We start from the raw sequence: 27,073 nt of genomic DNA on the forward strand, positions 1-27,073 counted from the left end.
ATTTAAAAATCAGGTTTTGTATCCCCTTCTACAGAGGCTTCACCTTCCAACAGAACATACAAAAAATACACACAATAGAAAAAAAAAAAGATAGGTAGGTAAGTTGCTTTATACAAACAGGTCCCTAAGAACCCAAAAAGGCTAAAACAGGCTCGGTTTCAATAGAAGCAGGCCCATAAAGAGGCAAGAGACTTCATTCAAGTAGGGAAAGAGTCATCCGTCCTCACCTAAGATCCTTTCTTGCTCACACTGAAGACAATGGGAAGATTCCCAACAACTTCAGTAGAAGCAGGATTGGGATTCATCAGAGCCAATGGCAAACTTTTCTGCTCCTTCCCTTCCAAGGCACTGTCTCTTCCATATGGCGTGCAGCCAGGGAAAAATGCCAGTTTTCCTGGCTCATCCCACACTCATGTTTCAGTTGTTCACTACAGGACATCTGAGAACAGCCTTTTATTTTCTCTCTTACACTGTATTTGCACTAATTGCAGCAAACTTTCAGATTACAACAGTACTGAAGAGAAATTCTGAGCCCAAGAGCAAGGCTTAGCTGATCATTTAAGAGCCAGCAGTCAGTCTGACAACTTTGCAGAGGGCATGTAAAAATTGCCTGGAGAAGGCACCAGTTTGTAGACACAGCAGCCAAAAAGCTATTAGTAAGCATGAGACTGATTTATTATAAAAGCACTTACCCAAGCTCACTAAGTGACTGCAGGAAGCTCAAGAGCATTTATGGCTGCCAGTGGCTGTATGAAGTGACCCCATGGTCAAACATGGAACCCAGGAGCTGGGAGGGAGTCACTGGAACATCAGTGAGACACCAGTTACCTCCTTCCTTCAGCACATGTCAGCTCAGAGCACTTCCATGTCTCCAAAACTGCAGTACAAGTAGAGAGGCCACCCAGGAAAAGCTTCATTCACATAAACCCTGAGAGCAGATCAATAGTGCCAGGTAGTCTTTAAATTAATTTAAATAATTCACCTTTCAAGAAAAATGCGGCCAAATGTTTAGCTTTGCATTAAGCCTGAAGTCAGTGAGGCCAAACGTTTCTAGCAGAGTTCAGCAGCGCAACTGTGCAGTACCAATTTGGCAAGTCAATCAAATCTTGAAACATTCTTACCCAAGGGTTATCATCTCATTTTATAGATGGGAACAAAACACAGGAAGAGGCTAGAGATGACACAAGGTGTTAATTCTTTACAAACAGCCAGTCATTATCCGCTACCACAGAGCAAACAACTGTGGTTTTTCACTAACATGCTTTAACCATTCCAGCCAGCACCACAACCCCTTACAGCCAGGGTTCCTGCTCCTGTTCTGCACCGCTTTGCAGTTATGTCACAAAACTATTTTTAAGTTTTTTTTTTTTCTTTTTAGCCAAATAGTTCTCTGGTTTGTTTTATAGCTAACACAGTTATTTGCAGAGCTGTACACACCTGAGTAGGTACCACACTGGCATAGGAACGTGTGAGGGTGAAGGTGTCGAGGGAGCAGGCAGGAAGACATTATGCCAATGCTGCTGCTGCTGCCTGCAACAGTAAATGTGGCCTCAGGCTGCAGCCCAGGAGCACTGCCTCCCTCCGGGTCCCAGGCTCAGTGCTCCAGAACACACAGCCTTCGTACAGGGACACCGAGCAGCAGATTGGGCTGAAAGCCAAATCTGTTCCCAAAGGCTCATTCACAACAGCTGAGGGATCTTGTTTTGAAAAGGATGTTCAGGATAAAAAATGGGACTCTCTCAGGAGACATGGGAATCTTCCAGAATCTGTTTTCCCTTTTAAGTTTTCCTATTTTTTTTTTTTCTCCTCTTTGCTCATTTGTCTCTCGGGGTGGAACTGAGAGCATAAGCTCAGAGATTCACTGTGAGCTTATGTTCTATTCAATTAAAACTCAGGTACTGTGCCCAGGCAAAAGGTGAACGGTACAAAGCTGGCTTAATTTACATTAAAATATTCATAATGCTGTTAAGGTATATTCATAATGCTGAAAAAGCCAACACATTCCATGGTTTTGTCTGGCACTTGCTCTCAGAGTTTCTGCCACACTGAACAATTGAAAATATCTGATTATTTTTGTGGGTGATAAAGAAAAGCCTTCCCTGTTTCATTACTTAAAATTTTGGTAGCTGTTTTTCACTTTGTCCATTTATCTCTCATGAAACCCAAAGAGAGCTCTTGCTTTCCATTCATTCTTCCAACACTGAAGTCTGGAGTTCCTTTGAAGTTTACTTTGGCATCTACTTCCTCAAGCAAGCACCTTAAAAAAAATTAAAGCTGAAAGTGGTACCCCACTCCAGACTCAAGACATAAGTTCAGATATTGATTTCTAGGAACAAAGATTTAGTGAAAAAACAAGACACTAAAGTTACAACAGAGCCTACAAAATCTAGGTTAGCTTTCATACTATCAATTCAATTAGTTGAGTTAGATAGACATTCAGTTACACAGCTCTTCTATTCAAGTCATTCCTTACTGCTGACAGCAGTTGAGGGAGGAACAATAATTTCAAGGAATACGTGGGAAATAACAAATATTCCCTAAGTCACTGGCACTCAAACAGGTCTAAAATTGTGACTGGGCATTTGCAATTATTCAGAAGATTGGTAGGAAGACCAACTCCACACCATCTCATAGTTCTAGGCTTTAAAAAACAAACAAAACAATCATCCCCCCCCAACATATAATACTTTGCCCTACTATAGTTAAGGCACTGGATTGAGAGAAGGAAAATCTGTGTTCAATTTCTGGTTCTGCTATCAATTTCCCACGTCATCATGGGCAAATCACGTAAGATTGAGAGCTCACACACACCACATTACCATGCATCAGGTGAGCCACACTAGTAAGTCTGTTTGCACACATCTAGCACATGACAAATGCAAGGTAATGTCACTTAATTTAACTCAGTATGGAATAAATTCACATGAAACTGCTTTACCTTGCATTTGTTGTGGATTAACAGTACATAAAGATAAATTACTTCAGGCTACAAAAGAAGCCTGATGATAAGTCTGTGCCCCTACATTCAACACAACACTTAGGCATGCATGCAAGCAGTTTTTAGTCCTTCATCTTTATTTCACTCATTCACCTATAAGCATCTATTCCTTTCTTGTCTATCTTTAATGTTTAGATTATAAATGGTTGAAGATGTTTTCATCATACCTAATACATAAGGGTCTGAGCCTCAACTGAGGGGTTTAAGGACTCCCTATAATACAAAGAAATACTACAACGCTGATTATCAAAATTTGTATGAACTGAAGTTCCCTTCTTGGCAGAGAAGTGCACTGATTCAAACATTGGATTGCAGTCCCACAAAAGAAGATGACAAGGAAAGGAGGGCTGGCCCAAAGTGAGAACTATCATCTATACACTGATATGCCAATTAAAAATGTAATAGAAACAAGTTAAGTGAGGCTGCAGCTCAAGGCATGTAAGTATTTCCCTTTCAACTCTGAACTTATGAGGCTGTTTCCTGTTTGGATCTGTCTTCTGTTCTATGAGAAGCAGACATTTCCCAAACTACAGAATATAAAGAATTTGCACGTAGATTAAATTACTATCCAGAATGGAATATCCCCCCAAAGAAGCAAAAAGCACTGAAAACACACCACTGCTAAAGATCTGCCCAACCTACTGCTGGCACTAGTCTGCACCAGTCTCCTGTGTCGGTGCAAATCTCTCCCATTTACACTAGGATGATCTAGAACTGCCATTTCAGGATTGTTAACTTCCTGCCTAATTGTTTCCCTGTCCACTAGACTGAGAAGTAAGTAGCTTTCATTCAATGTATTCATGACAACTTAGTAAGCATTTTCTCCGACAAGCAAAATGCACAGTTAGTGTTTTAGAAGGCTTCCTTTTCAGTTCAAGGCTTTTCATTTGTTTCATCAGGTCAAATTCTGTAGTGTTCAAAATTAAATTCTGATACACGTGGCCAAAATTCAACCCACTAGTAACACTAAAGTCAGTGGAGCTAAACGTAGGATGAAAATATCCTATACTCTGTACTTGGCTTTTGGAGTTGAATTTTATGACTAGTGCACTCTCTTTGAGTGCACACAGGAACATCAGGGACACAAACTTCCTATATCTTTCAGAATACAGCCTCAATTCAACAGAAATTTTCCTGGTGGCTTAAATACGAGCTATTAGTAAATCAGAGTGACTGCAGTTGCATTTGCTAATCCCAATGAATTGTTATGCTGATTGGAAAGCCTGCTCTATCTTGACTTGCTTGGCAGCTTACGAAATTGTCTCATCATGGCCTAGATTTGTAAGGTATTTTAAAATGTTTTGTTACCTTTCTGAAATGTCCTGTTTCTACTTGTCAACTAAGCTTACCAGTACAGCAACAGCAATTCCATGAAGCTTTAGTTTGAAGGTGGGTTGGTTTGGTTTTTTTTTGGTTTGGTTTTTTTTTTTTTTTTTCCTTTTAAATGAGACTCATGCCTATTCCAGGTATTCTGGGGGAAGATGAATGGAGAAGAACATGTCCTTCAGTCTCCCAACATAGATTAATTGCAAAACATCAAGTCCACTGCAACATGCTCTCAATTTAGAAAGTGCTGGTGCTATAAAGAGAAAGCCATTGATTATTCATCCTTGGTTTATAATACTCGAGAGCAAGTACAAAAAAGTAGCTTCTTGCAAGAGAGAAGCTGGGGTTTCTGAGTCTGTAGAATTTAGAACGTCATTCCAAAATCCATATACTTACAAAAGGCTCTATACTTCTAACATAAAAACAAAACAGGAATGTGTCTTATTTCAGTTATGCATTAGCTGCAGCGTTTGGATTAGGAGCACCTGGGCAATGCAAGTTGTGGCGCAACAGCAGTTTGTGGCTATGTTCACATTTAATACAGACATATCTCCTGCAGATGTTGGTCCTGGTCTGAGGTGGTCTATCCTACTCCAGCACTGTATTAATGATGGAGACAGTTATTGTTTCATAGAATACAAGTTTGGTGTGGGACTTGGGCTCTTCAGAATGGCCTTTCTAGAAACATTCAGTACACATAGCAACTTAGTTTACCAAATCACTGCTTAAACCTTTGCTCATTAACCCTCACAACAGTTGTGAGAAAACTTTTCACAGATGGGAAATTAAGGAATAAATTCAGTGAGCTGTCCTATGTGACCTTGAGCATCAACAGCAGAACCATAATTATAACTCAGAGTATTCCTAACTCCTAACCCTGTGTTAATTAAACAACATTTATACCTGGATTTGGTACATAAAGACCTTGACAAGTTACATGGGAGGAGAGGGAGGGCCAAGAAAGGACATTATTTCTGCACAAGTGGTATTTTCAGATTAAATGGAACCTCCAACAGTCTAGAGCCCAGCTTCTTTGCATTTTGTAATCAATTCTTTTTCAAAGATATGTTTGCAATTCCCATCTCCTATAGTAAAAACCTTCTTTGGAAAAGAAAGGAGTAAGACTGGCTTTTGCAAACCTGACTAGAGGCAGATCAGGAGAGCACGACTGTAGCCAAAAAGCCCAGGTCACTGAGAATACAGTACAGTGTAGAGAGGGATTAATGTCTTATTTACTGGTTCTCATTTGCACACCTTTTGGACAGGTGGCTAAATTGCTCAAAAACCAGACAAAACAAGGGGATGCAAAGTAACATACTAACTTCTTTAATAGAGTCCAATCCAATTAAACCAAAATCACTCTGTGAACCCCTGGGTTTATTCACACTAAACAAGTCAGTGGTACATAGTGTTAACCCGATAGCTGATCATGTTTATACCCTAGGTCCCCACATGAAAAATGAGCACCAGTCAACCAGACTGCAATGGTATTTTGCCTTCCTTTTTTTTTTTTCTTTTTTTTTTTTTTCATAAAACTATTTCTTTCATAGACTTAAAACAATCAACTAGCCAACTTATTAATTATCGTACATCTAAAAAAAAAATTAATACTAACCCTAATGTGACTGCTGCTTTAAGAGTGCTCTGTGTATCGCCTTAGACTGGCTTTTCAGTAGCAATTCACTACAACAGGTCCTAAAATAATAATAGAGAATTAAAAACCTGACAGCAAGTTTAATGGTTAAAAGTAACAAAAACATGTTCTGAATGGTGATTTTTCTCAGCAGTTCAGTCCTGCTGCAGCACTCACAGCCTCACAAATGGCAGAAGGGGTTCAAATTCTCTCACCTTCTTTAAATTTTTCTGTTTTTCAAAGGACAACTGCATTGTAACCTGCTAGGTACCACGGGGCATTTTACTTAATGTTATAGTCAATAATGGGTCTGTTTTTAAAACTCACTGTTTTTCTGGGGTAGGTTAGGGAAGGTGGGGAATAGAGAGAGAACAAAAGCATAGCTCCCTGTAGCTGTAGCTCCCCAGGTGCCTCAGTCACTAGGACTGTCTAATTCTCAGATCAGTGCTGGCAACTTTTGTTAATTCTAGAAGATCATGATGAAACACCAGCAGCAGCCTCTAAAGCTCCATTTGGTGTTTTAGGTCATGTCTGCTATTCAAGGTCACCATCTTCTGTAATTATCAGCTAAGAAGCATTTTCTCCCTCTCCTCAGTGAAGGTTTAAAGGTGGGGTAGGGCATGAGACAAAAAGGGAAGCTAAAATGAATAAAAAATTCTCAGCTATAGAACCAAATTTCATTATTTCCTCTTTCATTCACAGCATCTTATCATTATAGCCAGACTGCTGCTTTGCTTCGTTAAGATCAAACTGATCTCATTTCCCTTCTGGCCCCATTGGTTGCTGGTCGACCTCTGGATCCACTAGGGATGATGCGAATGCTGACTGGACGATCTGAAACCCAAATGACTCCAGGAGAGACATGTTCTGTTGGGGTGAAAAGGGGGATCCTAGAGCAGGACCAAGGTCCCCCAATGGGCCACCAAGGGCCCTGACGTGAACTTTCTGTATGTGTTTGTTCAGATAAGACTTTGATCTGAAAAAGCTGCCACATTCAGGGCAAGGGTACTTCTTCTCTCCTTCCGTCTCCATTTTGTTTTTGCTGACTGCCATGTCACACGAGAAGGACCCATTGGTGCTCTGTTTCTCAGGAGTCTTGAGGTCACTGGTGTCAGAGAGGTCTCCGTATGAATCAGAACTCTCAATCGGGTCCGAATGTGAACATTTCTGGCCTTCTACGGGAAAAAGAAAAGAGAGAAATTTTCAGAATCTTATCTCCCCAAAAAATTATTTAACATGCATCCAAACAGATTATATTGCTTACCATCTGATTTCATTAATGCCTGTCATGACAGAATGATACACACTTAACATTGCAATCCTTCATATTCTAAAGCCCTTGACCATAGCTCCTTCTTTACAAACCACCAGGCTGCTATCAGAGCAACATCCAGGTTTTTATTATGGATTTGTCATGATATTGAATGCATCCATAATGGGTCTCTGGTTTATATAATACTTTTTTGAATCCCAGAGATATCTCACAATGTTTATACCTAAGGCACTACAAAAGGATGGACCTAATGATGACTTTTTAACTGTACAAGTCACTCCCACACTTCTGAAATATTGTTGATACTTTGGGGGAGAGCCTAGAAACCTAATAAAGTACAACAGGCTGCAGCAAGATGGGAAGAAATCTGGAAATACTCAGGAAAACAGCAGTGAGCTACTGCAATTTAAGAAGTGCAATTCCATTTAGTCTTGAGGAACTCTTTTTTACAAATTAAGTGCAACACTGTTAGAAGTGAACTTCATAATCTAAAAATTGTTCCATCTTTAAATACCGTAGTGTGAAACAGGAGAGATGTTAGGGACACTATTTTAAGTCATTTGGACGCATATCCTGGCAAAGCCATTGGTACGTTTGGAGTGTTCCCCATTCTCCTCTGGCAGTATGCCAAGAAGGTTTGTCCACACTTTTTGCTCAGTGCATATGAACGAGCGTGGGAAACCCAGACGTACTCCCTAAACAAGTCTCTGAATACTAATAAGCTGTATCTACTATTAACTCTAAAGACCAAAGAACCACTTGGCACAACCCAAAAGACAGATTTGCTCTGGACTCGGCATTACAAACCAAACAGGATATGCATGAAATCAATACACCACTGAGCTGGAGTAAATCTCTTGTTAAGTCAGCACACCACTCAGAACCAAAGGGCTTCTGTAGTAACTCTATCAGGACTTCAACAGAAAAAAATTACACAACTGTAGCTTTCCACTGGCACAGACTTTGTTTAACCCAGCTGGCTGTGTTCTCCCGGGCAAGAAAAAACATAGCTTTTTGGGACAACCATGGTTTTGAAGAATTTTCTGTTGTTTCAGCTTCACCCAGGAATACTGACAGCTCAAACCAAGAAGCAAAAAGCAAGCTATTCTACATAGATTAACACACCGCTTTACATATTCAGAAGTTAAACACTCTTCAGCTATTCTTACAATAGTATCTTTTTTCTTTTTTTTTTTTTTTCAGGAAGTTAAATGGAGGTTAAAAAAAACAAAAAAAGCAACAGTACTATTATCACCCTCTACCTCTCCTCCCCAACAACAGCATTAAAAAGTGTAAGTTTAACTACAGACAATTGCATGGGCTCCTCATCAACCTGAGGATGAATATTGCTTTCACCACTCAAGAATTTTTATGAACTGCATTCTGTGGCTTCCCCTTCCTTCACCGGAAATCAGAACCATGGTTTGACTGACGCGAGATTCAAGTACAGTGGGACTAAGGAACCGTCAAGGATCTGCACCCCTCAGGCAAAATTCAAGTACTGACTGCTCCTAGGAAGATGCTCAAGATTAACTAACTGGCTTTTTCAAACTCTAAAATCAAAGAAGCTGCCAAAAATTCACGTACCCTTACAGGTCCATCTCCTTCCCCCAGACTTGTTAAATCGGCTATCCAAGGACAGATATTACATACTATGGGATGCCATGTAATTTCTCTGCATCTCCCTAAGCTTCTTTCCAGTATTTTCCCTGTCCTTGCTCCCTCCCCTTTCTCATGCCCAGCCCAATATCCCACAACACAAAGTTCTGCACAGAGCAGCAAGGTGCAGAGCAGCGAGTCTCTTGCCTTTGATGCCATAGGTCCTGACGCAGTGGAACGCTGCTCCCCCATTCGGGATGGACTCCTGGTGCCTGGAGACCTGGGGAAGGGGAACACCGTGGTGGGTTTTAACATGGACCTTTAAGTAGGAGGCAGAGGAGAAACCTAAACAAGATAAAAGGAGATGAGATCCTGCCACCAGCAAAGACACACATCTGCCTTCCCTGTTCTTTTAATCTTTCTCTTGCTCCTACTCCCTACTACGAAGTTGCTATTATACTACCTTGATTTTTGGTTACCTACAACATGCTGAAGTAGGACTCCTAGACATAATCAGGCAATGAATGCAAGGCATACCTTTCATTAGACTTCATTTGCTTTTTGGAAGTCATGATGAAAGAAGAGCCTCCTTGAAAAACAAATCCTATGAAACCAAACCTAGCAGATGACACGAAACTTTCTGGAAAAAAAGGCAGAAGAGACATGATACAAAAAGGCACCCATGTCTCTCCACCATTTTTGTGCCGTTTTATTTATTTTAATTAAAAATGCCTTCATCATCTGATAATACTTTCGAAGATAGTTCAAATTAGGTTATTTTATGCTGCTAAGATTTGAAGGAATGCCATTTAGTAACACCCCTCTTTGGTATTTAGTGTGCTTTCCCCTTAGGGTTTCTAGCATTTATAGTGACTCCTAGAAGGCAGAAAGCTAAAACTACTGAGTTTTTAAGGTATACAATTTTGTTCTATAGTAATTCTTGAATAATATTTCCTCCATTCAGCTCATCCTGAGTTCTAAAAAACATACTAAACTCGTCTTTGTCTGCAGTTAACAAAAAAAAGAAATTTCAATATTTCTATTAGCTCTGATCTGTAAGCCCAAACCACTGAAATTAAAAACATATATTTCAAACAACTGATTTCTGAACAGAACAGTTTTTTACATTTGTGCATGTGCTTTTTTAAATTGTTTTTGAAGTCTCACAAATATGGCCTTTTCCTTTAATGCAATAAATTATCTCACATGTATTTTGGAATGTTTTTAAATTCAGATTTTAATAAGAATTGCAATTAGTACTAGTACATTTGGACCATACACAAGGCACAAGGAGGACAGAGTTTTAAAGACTTCCTACACAGGTAAGCCTATCAACAACCATCTTAGTTTTCTATTAAATTTTGAACAGAATATTATGGCACTTTCATGTTAGAAACATTTCCCTTTAACAACTGAGAACACAACACAAGTTTCACTGTCACAGACACAGAGCTCCAGGTTCCCTTTCTGGACAGAGAAAACCCAAGACCTAGATTTTTTTAAACCAATACAGCATTTACAGCACAAGCCCTTGCAAGAGAACTTTCATACCAATGCTTCACTTTAAATATGAATAAATATACTACTGTAAAGCCATTTTTATAGTGATATAACTGCATTTACACTCGATGATATATAATATATTAGGAAGGATGCAAAACCAATACTGGCACACCTCTCTGGGGTGGATTTTCTGACAGCAGCTGTTAGTTTCAGGTGCTGAATTCAATAATGAATGTGGCTTTACACTAGAATTCCCTGTGCCTACCCAACAGAATATCCCTCTACCCAGACTTTTCTTCAAAGCCAGGATCAAAGAATATTCAGGGGTTATTAAGAATTATATATACAGGACCTGCAGAGCAAGACAGAACTGCACAGCGACCTGCTGAAGGGGAAAAAGGGCAGGTTGCTAAGAATGAACAAGAGAGAGTTACTGTAGACCCCTGAGTTGAAGATAACAGTACAGAAAAGTAGATACACCACAAGTGAAGAAACCAAGAACACATGACTCTCAAAATACAATGGAGCAGAATCACCTAGGCCAAGTCATCCAGGGAGTTAATGTAAGGATACTACCCTCCAAAATAGTGCAAGACCTACCCTCAGACACAAAATGGTGTACTGAATATCTCACTGGGCCACAAGACAATATATTTTTCCAAATACCAAAAATTCACTGTAGACATGGAAAGAACCAGTGTTTGACTGGTAGAGAAAAGGACACAACGTACAGTTGTAACGGTGATACTTCCAACTACAAGGTACTTCCCTTATTTCATACATGTGTCTAATAACCATATGCATGTTGAGATGAGCCTCTTTATGTAGCAACGCATTAAAATCTCAATGTCAACCGTTAAAAAAGGACTACATAGAGGTATTCAGTGTTTTTCTATACTACAATTGACACAGGGAAATCTGAAGTTGTAATCTCTGCTAGACAATATTTTTCCTGAACTCTGCAATTCTATTTGTAGAGTACATTGTTTTATATAATGAAAACTGCCTGCAAAGTGTGTTAGCTCCCCTTTATGCACTTGGCAGATGAACATGTGAGTCATCAACTTCCATCAAAGCAGCAAGAATGCCAACTGCTTCACAGGAAACTGTTTAAAGTGAGATTTTTTTGTTCGTTTGTTTTTACCCTAATTTTTTTCTGAAGCACTTAGTACTGGCCTTTTTTTTTTTTCCCCACCAGACCTTAATTATGAATGCCTGTCCTAGGAACATGGGGGATTCATAGACAATAATCCTTTACTTTTAAAAATCTCTTTAAAAACAAGTCAGGCTAATGCAGAGGATAAAGTGGCAGTATTTTTCAAAGAAGAAATGTATTTATTGCTTTACCCATACACATCTTTCAGCTTTGCAGAACAAATTATTTCTTCATATCAGAGGAACCAACATTTAAAACATGCATAGAGAGGAAATTATCTGCTTTATATAAATGGGATCTATCCCTTGATCTCTTAGATAACATCTATAAGGAGACAGACTATAGAAATAATTGCAGGATGCTCCTTTTTCAAAACTTCTAATGCGGATTTAGTTGGAACATACGGAGAATGTGTCTTGCTTTAATCAACTCTATATGCACCATGAAATATACAAGAATTCATCTTATTGTAAAAAAAAAATTTCTATCTAACTTGTGATTGGAATATTCACCCTTCTCCTGATTTGATTTCTGTGAAACAAACAATGCATATGTGTCTGAAACAGAAAATGAATCTTCTGAGTTGCACATGTTGTTACTAAGTACCAGTTCTAGACTTGCCAAAGTCATTAATCTCTTAAATTCTTTGAAAAAGCCCATACAAGCAAATAAAGTTCCTAAGGATAGTAATAGAAGATTATGTAACAACAAAGCAGGAGTAGGTCTTTTTTATTTAGACTGAATAAAGAGAATTTGTCTTAAAACGTGAGGATTAGTTTTGATAAGCACATTTTAGATGAATTCTTAAAAAAAAAAAAAAGAAAATCCCAGAAAAAAAACATTGCACAGCTTCCCTGATTTAACAAGATGTAATTGCTTCCATAATTATTCTAAGCATAAAGGCCCTAAGTAAGAAAATAACCCGGAAAAAACATCAAACCACAGATGGTAATTTTTGGACATGTTACTGCCATTTTGTAAAATAAATAAATAAATAAAATCAGCAAATGGGTACACGCATGACATGGCAAATCAGTGGCTACCGCTTTCAGTCAGGTACTGAGCTCCCCATCTCATAAATCCGTTAAACCTTTAAAAGAACGTGAGACATTCGATTAAGTTCCATAGAAAAGCCTTCAGTCTGATGGGATAAATTGAGGGATTCCAAGCTCTGTCTTTAACACTAGGATATGTTCAGCCGTGTAAGAGTCACCTTTTCATCCACTTTTTTTTTTTTTGGTGGGCCAACATCCAAAATTCTCTCTACAAGCAGCTTGAGCATTCTTGTTTGACAATTACTATGTCCAGCACTAGCTAAGTTCCAATTCAAAAATACACCAGCATGTTAGCTGAGGGAAGAATAAAACAAAATCCCATTGCACAACCACCATAGCCACAGCACAAATGCAGTTGGAGGGATGGTGCGTAGCTTCTGACTGCACCAATGCCTACGGAATAGATGTTTCTAATCCAGAAATTTTCCATTATACTTCATCTTGCCAGGCTCTACAATTTAAGATATATCTATTTAAACAATGAACATTATAATTCGATTCGAGAACACTTTGGATTAAAAATTCTGCTGTCATCGATCATAAATCTATAATAAAAATTCACAGCATGTAACAATGAATTCATAACAGTTGTTTGACAAATCCAGTCTGTAAGTTCCCTTTCCTATGAATTTTAACACTGGGTAGATATTTAACAATAATTCATCAGATTAATTATGTTCTTTAAGTGCTGATGTAAACTGAAATTCACAGCAGACTAAATTCTGGCAACACATGAAATACACAAACTGTAAAAAGAAAGTAGTTGCTTAAAGTTTGCTGTACAACAAGTTCCCTATCCTTCTACAGAGTGTATATTTTATTTAAATTTCCACCATACATTTAAACCCATAAAATGTGAATAAACCATTTAGTAATTTCATTGTTTGAATGCCAGATCTGTCTTTGTCATGCTGGCTGAATTTCGAAAGAGCTGCAGTGACATCCAGTGGTAGTTAAGTTGAAACTCAAGCTTACAAATCTTGGAAACAAGACAATTCCTCCCAACCCATATGAGTTTCTGTTTGGCACCACGTTCAACTGAAGGAGGGCAGGATAGCACCTGCATCTTGGATAGTGTCTTCCACGCTGTTACCACAAAAATAATTGGGATAAGCTTAAGCAGTTTTTCAGAAGATAGGCCTTCAGCTGAAAAGGGGAGGCCAAGCTTCATTTTGTACCATCTACCTGGAGCTTCAGAATCTGAAGATTTTCAACCCAGATGGCCTTTTCCCCTCAAACTGTTAACATCACTTTCAGGACCTAACAGACGGTTCAACTACTGCAAATACGTCCCTTGCAATTTAATGTCTCTCATTACTCATCAGCTCCTAGTCATCCAAAAGCTCCCTGTACAGTCCTCACATTAAATACAGAACAGCTTTATTCTCTCAAAAGATTTAACTTCTCTTAAATTAGAAAAGGGAACACACATCATAAAAAAAATGACTCATCAGAAAAAACAAGATCCCAAAACACAGCAGCAACCTCTTCCTACACTTACTAGGTAGGTACACCTGAGTGAGCCAACAATGTATTTTGAAGTTGTGTATTAATAATTCAAAAAAAAAAAAAAGACACCAATAAGTGAAATTACTTTTCCAGCTTGCTTACATCCCACAAAGCCTAAATTTACAACCCTCTCCAATTGAAGAGTACCACAAACAGACGGAAAAGCTTCAAAAGCTCTTAGTCATATGGTTTAGTTTTAGGTGATCCTGTGAGGTGCAGGGAGTTGGACTTGATGATCTTTACAGGTCCCTTCCAACTCAAGATATTCTATGATTCTATGAAAATCTGTATTCGTACAAATAAAGGTAAAGCACATTTCTAGTGCTCTTTACAGAATTTGTTTTAGAAATGTATGTTAATACAAAACAATTTATTGGGTTAAGAGGGAGAAGCAGCTTGACTGTACCGCTGCACCAGGAGGTTAAGCAAGACTGATAATATAATGTAGATTTTTTTTTTTTAAGTACAGTGTATAATTTTCAACTTGGTGTGTATTTCAAAGATGATTCTTCCAAACTGAATGCAAGAATTCACGTCTAACCAGGTATAGAAAAAAAGGTGTATGGTGAATAGAGGCAAGGCAACATATCATGGTTATTTTATAGGGATCTAGCTATTTAGCAGATAAAATTCTTAAAACTGTGTAGAAGCAATTTGCTTCAGATTTAAACTGAGTTTCTTCAGGAACTATCAGCCATGTAAAAAGGCCAGACCTACAGCTCCATCAGTTTCAAGGTTAAGCATTCAGTAAGAAAAACAAAGAATATGTACACATATATGGTATAACCTCCTCCTGTTGCAGACAGAGTCACGTAGCCTTACAGCTTCCCTCAGGTGTTGTCCCGTCCCACTGAAATAAAAAAAGTTTCTTCATTACCTCGGTTACAGATAGTGCAGAAATTGCTTGGTCCTTCACTATGTTTCTTCAAATGATCTGCCATATATGCGGCTCGCAAGTACTTCCCACACACCTGGCATGGAACTTTATCTTCATGACATGCTAGGTGTGAGCGCAGTCGGTCACGAGTGGCAAAGGAAGCATTACAAGTCTGCAGGTATAACGAGAACCATGTGACTAATCAACTCTGCTAAAAGCACTGATATTGTTGAATATATTTAGTATTCTTTAGAGTAAGTACCTTAGACCCTGTGCAAACACACAAATGACATGATGCACAAGCCATTTTCCCACAAATAAAAAATGCAGATCAACATACTGCACAAGATGTGATGTTACTACTTGAAAGAATTAAGAAAGCAAGAAAACAGCTCTAACAAACTACAGACAGTAAAACTTAAATCAAGATAGAGTTGTAAGGCCTTGGCTCCTCTCTGAGGATGAAGATACTAAAACTTTAAGTAATATTTAACAAAAGAAATAGCACAAATCACTTAATTCCATTTACAGTAAATTCTGCCATTTCACTGAGCCATTACAATAGTTTTAGACCACTCAAAATGTCCTCTCTGTCATCTTCCTAAATTTTACTCTTTGATCTGATCAATCTAACTTGAGGACACAGAATCCCTCTGGAGTATGAAGACATACAAACAAAGCACCAGAGAACTGGCTGGGATGAGAATATGACGAAAGACAGTAAAGAGCCATCCTGGTATCCACAGTAGCAATGCAGACAAATTGTAGAAGTGAAGGAAGCCTCAGAACTGAGCAGGTATCAAAATAACTGCATGACACTGTAATCTGTTTATAACTTACCCCTGATCAAGGTATCATATTCCACTTACTACTGTGAAACAAGCTTGATTTGGCATAAGATAATATTGATTCTACTTGCCCACTTCCCAGACATAATCCATATGATTAGTGAAGGCTCCCTCCCATTTTTATAATCATAGCAATTGGCAGGCACGCACGTATATAGCCTACTACAACAGCCTGCCAGTTCTGAAAGGCTTGCTCTATCTCTAACATGTGAAGGAAAATAAATCACCAGCAATACACTGTTCAAGTTATTAAAGATATAGGCTGAAACCATTGCTCACAAGTGCAAGAGGAAAAACAAAAGCAAACATACACTAGAATGACCAGACCAAGCAGGCAACAGTGACATTCAAGAGTGTACAGTGTTTTGTTCATACCACCTTTATATAAAATAACACAGTTTTAAGAGGTATAACCAGAACCCCCTATGAGATAATATGAGACTATTAAGTAACTTGGGAACTGGATATATTCTGTCTTTTCAAGTATCAGTGTGTAATTAAACAACTGTTTCAGCAGAGATAAGATTTGTTGAATCAACAATCCTAGTAAAATTATAAAATTATAACTTCAAATAAGTGAAACTAATAATACAGAAGAGGATAACTCATATAATTTTATATAATTTAGTTAATCAAGAGCTTAATCCAAAAAACATTGAAGGCAGCTGAAAAGTACCTATCAATTTCAACAGGCTTCACACTCGTTCAATCCTATGAGATGCTTAAGTATGGTAAATTCCCATAGAGCTGAGGCAAGCACAAGACTTAGCACCTCAGAGGATCAGGACTTAATGAACTTAAAAAGACAACAGTAAAATTATCTGGATTTCTGTGATACACACAGATTAACTAAGCTCACCAGACAAAGATTCATAAATTACAAGTAATGAAGATTAAGAGGCAAATTCTTGAACATGAAAGATTTCTCTAAATTTGAAATCTCAGTACACAGCGCTGAGCAAAACAGGTGCAGCTTTCACTTACTAAAATGATCTTAGAGGTAAACAGTCATTTAAGGCAGGATTCCAGCACAGATACTAATCAATCTGTTGGATATCAAGTAAAGATATGTAACTAGACAATCAAAGATGACAGCCAAGAGATCCATCATCAAATAAGCCTAAAAATATTGAGCCATAGTAAGCGCCCATACAAAAGCATTGGGAGTGCATTAGTTGATGAAGCAGACCAGAGACAAACCACACAAATATAGGGATGCCAGAAGCAAAACCATATCTGTCCCATATTGAATTTATCAAGTCGAAAGCTTAGGGAAAGGCAATGTAATCATTTCTGTGTTTGATTTCTCACTCTTGCTGCTGAGTTGTGCAAAGTTCACCTTTCAATAAGCTATATAGTAAATATATCTGCGAAGAAGCTTAAAAAAAAAAAAATTAAGTCCAGTGGAGAAAGCAAGAATCAGTTTAGCTGAATCATAACAATGGGAGACAGGACTAGGTTTAAAGAAAACCCCAAAGTTAATGTTCAAATAGTTAATATTTATCAAAGGTATAGAGAAAAAAAAAGTTTTATTTTACAAAAGATGTGAAGTACTAAATGAGTGCTAAGTATTTATCATTAATTGTTAATCATAGAAGAAAACTCTCCAGTGCTTTCCTATCAAACATTGCACAGGTATATAAATAGATCAAAAAGAATATATATAAAGTTTAAAAAACATTGTTTAAGAAATACCTCTTGAAGTTTCAACTTTTCTATGGATGTGGATGTCTCTGAGCTTATTCCATGGTGGCTGCCATTTTCCTGCTAATAGGCAGGAAGTAAGAGAAATTAGGACAGGAAGAAACTCATTCTGCATTGAAATCAATGGGAAAAGCACTGGACTTGGGATGCCAATTTTAGGTTTACTTTAATAACTAGATCTTTTTCTTTGTCAAAAGTTGTGCTTTAATTTAACCTGCATTTTTCTCTTTTTTATTTAAATTGCCAGAAGAACAACCTGTCTCTTGTCTCTAAGGAGCAAACTTCTGTTTTCTCCCCTTGTTCTTTCACGTCCACAGATTTTCAGATCACCATTTCCTCCCAAACTGCAGCCTAACTTTCATACCATTCACACCCAAAAGCCAACAACCCAGCTCCACCCCTTCCCATGATGAGTCAGCAAACTGAGCTATCCCATTACAGCCAGAAAACTGACTTACCCCTTCTCCTACATCCAGAACTCAACTGTCAGATGAAAAAAAAACCAACAAACCATCCAAAAACATCACCAATGCAACAATCCAGGGGAAAAGATCCACAGTGCCATTTGGTGTCATGTCTGGACACCAAAGCAACTTTCTTGGGTGCAATTTCTCAGCTGCCTTGGCTCCATGGAGGCCTTCCCTATTCTGAGTCTATTTTAACAGTAATGAAAAAGCTGGAATCACGTCTTTGTCTGGCAATGGGTGCTACAGGTGCTGGAACTCAGGATAGTTTGTCAAAGATCTGTGAAGCACAACCGTTATTTTAGGGGGATGAGTGCAGGATTACATGCTGAGCACTGAAAACTACAGCTGTTGCAGTGATGTTCAGTTTGCAATTGTCCTGCTTCTCATAGTTTCATTTTATTTATTCTGAAGTTGGGTTGACACCTTCACGCTTTTGTTTTGGTAGTCCAAAATGTACCGTGATGCCACATCAACAAAACCTTACATATCCACTGGTTTGCAAAGATACATGAGGGCTCAGCTAAATGGCCAGTGGATTTTGTTTAAGTTGTAACAGAGCATCACTTTCAAGAATGCCATTATGACAAAGGATTCTGGAAAGCTTTTCTGTTTACTGACAGAGTACTTCTCTTTTGCAGTAAACATAAACAAAGCATGACAGTAACAGAAATTTTCAACAGGAACTCAACAGATTCAAAAATGATGCTCAATGCTGTTCAGACTACTCTCATGGGGAGCTAATTTGCCAAACAAAATCAATGGAAAATGAGAATGGAAAATGGGGAAAAAACACGCCAATATTAAGCAATTTCCCTTCTTAGTGGCCAGATTCTGTGTTTAGATACGCAGATCTGTTATGGAACAGAATTGTTACTGGTTATGAGATAATCACAAGGAGAACTTTATCAATTTATACATCAGCTTTCAGATTTTAAACAAATTTTGAGTGTGATAGCACCCCCTCCGTGGTTTGTATCATGTGTATCAGATGTGCATATTTAAGAAGGCTTTCTAAATCTGACAGGATTTTATAAAGTATTTTTTGCAAAGACCCACAACAGCTCTTTAACAAATTTTCTACACCTTAAGATTCATTAAAAATTAACTTTGCAAGGTTAAGCAGTCAAAAATCAAGAACAAACCAAGCCTGAATGACAACCTTAACTCTGTCCTGATGCTTGTAACCTATAGCCTATACCTTTTAACTGAAATGAACAGTGCATACAGTATTACGGCACTTTAAACAACACACAATGAGAAAGACTGTTCTTAGAAATTGCTATCACAAAATAACATGTGTGCAAGGAGACGGAGTTGGCTGTACAATCTTAGCTTCTGTATTTCTTTACTTTCTAGCTCTTAGTGTATCCTCTGATTTACACTTACAGAGTTTATATTTAATATTCTTAAATCAATCCGAAAACTATAAAAAAAATTATCAGGTATCAGCTGGCAAAAGACAATTCATGTCTATCAATGTTATTCATAAACTGTGTTCATTCAGTAACCTTGATATCAACTGGCGAAAGACTGATGAGTTTCTGTTTATGTTGGGACCTAAACATTAATTTTTGTACTTGCACACAAATACATCCTTATGGAAAAAATTAGTAGGCATCTTCATTAGTAGTCATCTTCAGTTCATCCACCCAGACCCCTTGCTATCCCCAAATTGTGAAGTCTTTTTATGAGTGGAATTTTCCAATTTATATAAATCTATAACCCCTAAGTAATCTTAAGAAGCTTAAAACAATCTAAGGCTTTATATAGGATATGCAGTTAAATCAATGTGAAGGCTCTATGGCCTGATTTTCAAAGGTGCTGGGCTTCCACAGATCATATGGAGGTCAACAGAAACCCTTAGATGGCTCTATATGTCTGAAAAACTGTTCACTGGATTATTAAAGCTGCAAAATGTTTCAAAACTCTCACAATTTGGAGGAAACATAGGAGAGGTGTGTCAAGAGATGGGAAAAAAACCCGCAGATCAGGAGGCAGCAGTCATGTAGCACTGATGAGGTTCAGAAAATGTGGTTAAAAATTTTAGAAGAAAAAATCCTCTAACCTTCACTGTCTTCAAAGAAAATGAAAATTATCTTGCTCCAACTTTCTTTAAATAAATAATTAAATAAGTTTTTCTTCAGAGACCAAGCATGCAGACTGTTAGCCCAACAGATGTTTTAGAAGTTTGCCCAACAACTATGTGAAGGCAGTGGGTGATAGTGGAAGCGGATTCCCAGCTTTGGTTTTAATCAATACTTCCAGGCACCTTTTAAATCTCTCTACAAATGAATTACAAAATATCTTTCTTGATTTGATCTTTCAAACCCTAATGAATAATTTATTAACTGTAAAAAACCTATATACAACATTATGACATTGTATTACAAAGGATGCTGTGATGCTGTTATTTATATTCTCCCTGGGATTAAAAAAAAAGCTTCCAATTTTGCTCAGTGCAATGTTCTGAAGGCTATGTGATAAAAAAAAAGAGTATCTTGGCAAGTTATGATAATTTACCGATTTTATTTGAAATTATTCTAAAAAAAAAAAAAAAGAAGTCAGCATTGGAGCCTCCTGCTGGCAACAACTGCAATTGAAAAAAAAAGGGGGGGGGGGGCAGGGGGAATCATCTGTGACATTGACTCTAAGCCCAGGGACAAGGTGGCTGGGTAAGACATCCAGGGTGAGACTGGGATAGAGCAGTAGGGAAGAACATGTGGTAGAAGGGGAGGGAGACAGAAGGACCAAAGCTGTAGATGACACAAGGGGCTGGGGGACGGGAGGGATGTAAAGCAGCTGTCACTGTTGAACACTGTTATTGACAAACATTTATCCCAATTCACACATACATGGTATTTTTACTGATACTTCACAATTGTCTGCACACATAAATGCAATGCCAAAGATACCCACACATCAGTCTAAACCCCTCCAGCTCCTACCTGACACTTGTGAGGTCTCTCTGAGGTATGCACCTGTTTGATGTGTCCATTCAAGTGGTCTGGCCTTAAAAGAAAATAAACATAAGCACACTTAAAACAAATACTAAAAATGAACTTAAAATTTTAACCAAAAAAAGAGATAAGATCCCAGTGGTGGATCTACTACAAATGTAGTGATATTTAACTTTCCAAGAACCAGATCACCAACAACTGGGACTCTACCTTGATAAGTACCCTCTCCAACTTGCTAAAAAGGCAGCATTTCCTCAGGAAGAAATTATGACTGAATGATCAGAGAAAACACGAAATACAAGCCACAGTTTTCAAGCCTGCACGTCCCTTTCCAAAATCCTATTTAGATCTTGACAATCAGGGCACTTTGATTTACAGTTGCTGAATATTTGAAAATCATACTCTTTTGTTTTATGTCCCAAACACGGATGTAAGAAGCCAACTTTAAGCACCTCTGTGCAAAAAGACTGACTCTAAACTCTGTTGCTGTGACACATTTTCCACCAGCAAGATGAAAAAATACTGTCCTAACTCACAACTTGGTGGGGAGACTGCATTAAAACAAATAAAGTGCTCTGAAGGTCCCAACTAGAAGGTGCAATGGAAGAGCAAATTATTACTGAAAAAAAAGTTAGACCATTCTTCACAATCAGTAAAGCCTACTTTGAAGAAGAGAGGACTGAATAGCTGCAGATTTTCCTGGTGGGAGTTTCTCCTAGTGGGAAGAAAGCTTTTCATTGTATGAGGCCAAAACTGCTTGGAAACAAGTTCTCCACCCTCTCCTCCCCCAACTTTCCAGCTGCACCAATGAGAGGGCGCAGGATGGAATTCATGCACTGCAGACAGAAAATAGACTGAACTTTGCAGTCAGGCTGTTAAACCTGATGCTCTGGCAAGTGGGCTGGAGCGGTGTAACCGGAAAGACTGGTTGGGGGTCCTTCTAGGTACCTCAAGCCTAGCAACCTCACGTGCTGCGCTACTGAATGAAGGAAAGGATACTAAAATTAGACATCACACTTCCAACTTCCTTTGGCTGCTCCTACGACTGAACATTGAAACTTAAAGAAAGAGTCTCTACTTTTCATTCATACTTTGATTTTACAAAGATGTGTAGACATTTTTGTTGTTTACTTTCATAACAGCATTCCTGCCTGTTCACATTAACTTACTGGGAAAAATGAGAACTCAGCATGCATCTTTCACTTTCCCTTGTTGACAAAAACCTTTCACACAGCAACAGCAGAAATCTTTTAAGTGTGAATAAAAATAATAAAAATTGGCAGATGATCCCAGGTAGCACCATAGTAAGAAAAATACTTTCACTTCTAGCTAGAGATTAAATCTTTGTTTTATGACTTTCCATCACTAAATTTGCAGTCCTTATGAAGATGCACCCCTAATTACTGCTGATTAAAAAAAAAAAAGAAAAAAAGAAAGAATCTACATGTTCTTAATTTATTTTAGTAACAAAAAGTCCCCCTATCAAAAAGAGAGCTAGTAGCGGCACAATTCCTACATTTATATAGCTGGGACAATTCTAGCCCTAGTAGCCTTTTGATTCGTTTTCGTATCGCGATTCCTTCCCTCCTGTTAGAGTAAATCGACTCCTGTAGAAAACCGACTGCTGCTTCAAAAGTAACACAGAGTGTACGCATCCCCCTCCCCCCACTACTTCCAGTCTCAAAGCGAGCATCAAACTTCCAAAAAAGTTTCAAATTCATTAACTCAGACTATAAGATACCGCTAACATGACTACGTGTATCAAACTACTTATTAAATTAACTCCCACAAACAGCGACAACAAAAAATCAGCAACATTAAATGCACAGATCTTACGTATGTTGCAGGGCAGAAACAGGATCCCCTTCAGAAGGATGTAAACCCAAAGGACACAAAGATCATGTATTAAAAGATACTTGATGCTGCAGCCTTTGAAATCTCACCTCTTCCTTCACATTTGGGTGATAAAAAACATTACGAACTAAGAGAAATGAAGGGAAGTTAAGAAAAAGAAAATTTAAAATGGATACGAGAAAAATAATAATCTTGAGATGTATTAATATTTTGCACTTCAACAGCACCTTCAAACTACCTGCAAATCAGTAGTCTCAAGACACTTATGTGAGGTAGGTAATTATTTCAATACCCATTTCACAGAAGAGTCATTTGAGGGAGAGACTAACTGATTTGCCCAAGGACACGCATACACCAAGCCTGGGACAGAGCTGGGAATGTTACCCAGAAGCCAGCTGACTCCCAGTTCTACGTCTTAATTACTTTTAAACCCTTTCGAGAGACTGTAGAATAGCGTCCCAGCGGAAATGATGGCAGTCTCATTTCTCAAGACATTTAAAAATGGAACCGTCAAACTATCCTAAGGACAAATTGTTCTGGTTTCCCAAGGGATCGGAAAGACAACTTCCTAGGTCTCAGTTTGTGTCTATGGTCCTTCTAAGTACTCTCTTACCTGGAAAAGCCTTTTCCACAGCTCTGGCAGATGTAGGGCTTTCCCACAGAGCCATCGTGAGATCGAACATGATAGGACATCCTGTCTTTCCGCTTGAACCGTAAGCCACACACCGGACAAGAGTAAGGCTTCTCACCAGAGTGTGACAGCTTGTGCCGATTCAGGTGGTACACGTCCCGAAAAATCTTGCCACAGATCTCACAGGCCACCTGTTTCCTCGTCCTGCTTCTTTTTCGGGGTGCATCAGGGTCATCCTGACCAGGGACACCATTTTCACCCAGCCTTGGGGGTGGGATGTCTATGTAGCCCAGCTGTAAGCTTGTCACCCCATGTTGAGCCTCATGCTGACGAAGACGATTAGCATCCGTAAACACTTTCCCACAGAGGCCACAAGGCAGGATACCAGCCTCTCGCAGGCCCCCTGGGGTACCAAACATCATGGAGTCCAAGAGGTTGGCTTTACGGGGACGCCCTCTGCCCCTCTTGGTGCTTAAAGTGGGGGCACTAGCAGCAACATTCTGGAAGGGCGAGGCCAGCAGTGGTGGGGACAGAGGTCCTGCCACCATGGGCAGGCGGTCCACACCCTGCAGAACAGGTAGGGAAGACTGCGCAGCAGTGAGCGCAGCCCGCGTGGCCTCGTCTTCAGGCATACCAGCAATGCCATTGCCATTGGGTGCCAAAGTGGCACCGTTGGTCATGTCAAGAGGGAAGCCGAGGTCAGCAGCCCCCGGACGGAAGAGCATAATGTCGGGGCGCGCGGGGGGCACGAGGATCTGCACATTGGACTGCTTGATGACCTCCTGGCAGATGTCAATCACAGAGCGCATCAGCAGGAACTTGGCGGCCGTCATGAGCTCCGGGAAGCTCTCCAGCCGCACCACGATGCGCGACGTGTAGGCGAAGTCCAGGATGTCTCCGAACACCTTGGAGCTGATGGTGTGCATCTCCAGCTCCCGCCCGCCCCCGGGGGCCCCGCCGGCCGCCGCCGCGGCCCCGCCGGCCGCCGCCGCCTCCGTTGCGCCCCCTTCCGCGCTGCCGCCGCCGCCGCCACCTGCCCCGTCGCCCAGCTGCGCGCTGAACACCGACTCGAAGTACTCGCTGCAAGCGGCCAGCACCGCCCGGTGCGCCGGGAAGCTCTCGTCGCCCACGCGCAGGAGCACGTCGCAGAAGCGGCCGCCGTTCTTGCGCTGCTGGTTGAGGCTGTGCAGCATGTCGGCGCTGTGCCGGCTCACCTGGTACGTGTAGCAGCCCGACGAGGGGCCGCAGGCGGCGGCCTCGCTCACCCGCTCCATGGGGCTGCGCCGCCCCGCTGGCGCCCGCAGGGGGCGCGCGCTCTCAGGCCGCCCGGCGGCGCGCGCCGCCTCCTCCTCCCCGCCCCTGTCCGGGCCGACGGCGGCGGCGCGCGCTGCGCTCCCTGCACAGCGCGAGGGGATTGCAGGGGGGGCGAGACAAAAGGCTCGGGCGGCGGAGCGGCGCGCGCCGCGCGGGGCCGCCGCGGCCGCCGGCGCGCGAGCTCCGCCCGGGCCCGGCCGCCACGAGGCGCTGCGGCCGCGGAGGCCGCCGCGGGAAGGGGCGTGCGCGGCGCGGCTGCAGCGAGCCGGGAGGGAGGGGGCTCCGGCGGCTGCGGCTCCGGGCTGCCGGCTCCGTCCGTCCCTGTGTGTTTGGAGCGGAGGAAAGATGGCAGCGGCTGCACTTCCTCTTGCACTTTCACCCCTGGGGGGAGGAGAAGGAGGGGGCGATACCACCCCCCCTACAAAAATCCAGCGGGGGCCCCCCGGCTGCTGCTCCCCGACCAAGCGCCGCCGCCGCCGGCTCCGGTCCGGGCCCCGCCAGCTTCGCCGCACCCGTACCACCGGCGCCGCAAACTTTCCTCTCTTCTTTGGCCGAGAAGACCCCCACCCTATTCATAGAGACCCCCCCTCCAGCCACTCGGGCTCCCCCCTGCCCCCCCGCTTCCTGCCCCCCTCCCTCCCCGCATCCGCCAATGCAAGAGCAGCCAGAGCCAGCAGGCCGGCCCCCACCCGCCCGCCCGCGGGGGCTGGGGGCTGCAGTCTCCCCTTCCCCAGCACCGATCCTCCAATGCCGAGCCGGCAGCGAGGCCCCCGCCCGCGGCGCACGGGGGCGGCGGGGCTGCGTTCGCCCCCTCCCCCAAATATCCGGGCTGCAGCTCGCCCCCCGGGTCCCCCTCCCGCCGGAGAGAGGAGGAGGGGCCGGCGAGGGGGGGGCTGCAGGCAACCTCCCCCCCTCCCCAGGCGCAAATCGTCCAATGCAAACCCTCCCGGAGCTGCAGAGGCGCAGAGCGGCCCCCACCTCCTCGCCTCGCCTGAGGAGAGCCGATCCCAGAGGGGCCAGGGGCTGCAGAGCAGACCGGCCTCCCCCCGGTCTTTCATTGCATTTCTCACCCCCACCCCCCATTCTAGGATCAACTCTCAGCCTGACTAAAAGACCGAGGCGCCGGCATTGTGGGGGAGGGAAGGGGTACAGCGGGAATTCTTCCAGCGCGAAAATGCCCTCCTCTCGGGAGGACTTGGGAGAAACGGTACCCGCGGGCCGGGGGCTGCGGGAGGCACGGGCAACTGCACCACCCCGAGTGCCTGCCTCCATGTTGGGGAAACTCTGCTGCCCCGCTGAGCCTCGTGCTGCCCGGGCTTTCCCGGCGCCCAGCACACCCCCCGATCCAGTGCTGCCAGGCTCCCGCTCCCCTGAAGTTAGCCTTCCCCAGGCCCGAGGTTAAACGCTCCAAAATGCACTACTGTAATTCACTGGCGGGGGTTGCTTGGACTGTCCTAGTGCTGAATCTTCCCTGTGTGCTCAAGGTCTCTCTATGAAGAGCTTCTGTTTCAACATCATCATCATCACTACTCATTTTCCGCTGACATTTGCTTTCTGTCTCAGGGAAGAATTTTTCTTTACTTTTGAAGAAGCATTCCCCCCAAAAAAAACCAGAGTTCTTTGTTTTGTTACAGACAACACTTTTTAAAGTGTTCAAGGGCACTTTTTTGCATTTGTAACGTCAAGCCTAATTAAGAATCCTTGGATGACCTATTCATGATCCAGTATCGTTACTTAAACTATGCTGTGGAAAATCCTGAACTTAGCGCATGCGAGGGCATCACAAACTACAGAGCCTTCCAAGAGCTCGAACCTAGCACTTGAATTAAATAGTGGTGGAACTGAAAAAGCATTCTGGGTACTGATGTGCGAATGAGCGCACCAAGCTTCCAGCTTCCAAAATGCAATATTACATTAACACTTAAGGCCACGCAGTGCCCTCAGCCTGTATGCCAGATTTCTCCTGCTTTTGAGAGGAACTGTTTGTCTAGACTGTGGGCAGAATATTACCAGTAGCTTTTTGTTACTGCATTATGTATGCACATACCCTGATATGAACATATATTTTTAGAAAGTTGAGGTTTTCTGAGTGGTAGTGATGCTGACAAACCTAGCTCAAATACACCGTATTATATAGATAATAAAGTGCTCGCATTTCCTAAGTCTGTTTGTGTGCCACAGACATGAGAGTTGTACTTGCTACAGTGAGGAAAATTATTATATTTAAACATACTAGCCAGGCTGCATGCACACACACACGGAGCAGTTAAAGAATCTGGAATTTGCTTATCTTTCCCAGTGGCTTTGGTCAGTTGTGCGCCTTCCCCCCCCCCCCCCCCCCCCCGTGGTTTATTAATTTGCTTTCTTTT

At 41.5% G+C, this 27,073-nt stretch overlaps 1 protein-coding gene across 6 annotated transcripts; it reads right to left on the reverse strand.

The window, feature by feature from the left end:
- On the reverse strand, positions 1 to 25,216 carry PATZ1 (POZ/BTB and AT hook containing zinc finger 1). Of its 6 annotated transcripts, none has more exons than XM_072880036.1 (6): positions 23,373 to 25,204; positions 20,894 to 20,957; positions 17,473 to 17,541; positions 14,930 to 15,101; positions 9,037 to 9,174; positions 1 to 7,132 (listed from the first exon to the last, which is right to left on the reverse strand). In XM_072880036.1, the coding sequence occupies exons 1-6, from the start codon at positions 24,662 to 24,664 to the stop codon at positions 6,714 to 6,716; spliced, it is 2,154 nt and encodes a 717-aa protein (XP_072736137.1). In that variant the 5' UTR covers positions 24,665 to 25,204; the 3' UTR covers positions 1 to 6,713. The 6 variants fall into 6 exon arrangements, with proteins under 6 accessions (XP_072736137.1, XP_072736136.1, XP_072736139.1 ...); XM_072880035.1 differs by having other exon boundaries at positions 17,473 to 17,544; positions 23,373 to 25,203; XM_072880038.1 differs by lacking the exon at positions 9,037 to 9,174 and having other exon boundaries at positions 17,473 to 17,544; positions 23,373 to 25,206.
- Between the last annotated feature and the right edge of the window lie 1,857 nt (positions 25,217 to 27,073).

Source organism: Ciconia boyciana, chromosome 15 (genome assembly GCF_034638445.1).
Source record: "Ciconia boyciana chromosome 15, ASM3463844v1, whole genome shotgun sequence".
In the NCBI taxonomy this organism is placed as follows: domain Eukaryota; kingdom Metazoa; phylum Chordata; class Aves; order Ciconiiformes; family Ciconiidae; genus Ciconia; species Ciconia boyciana.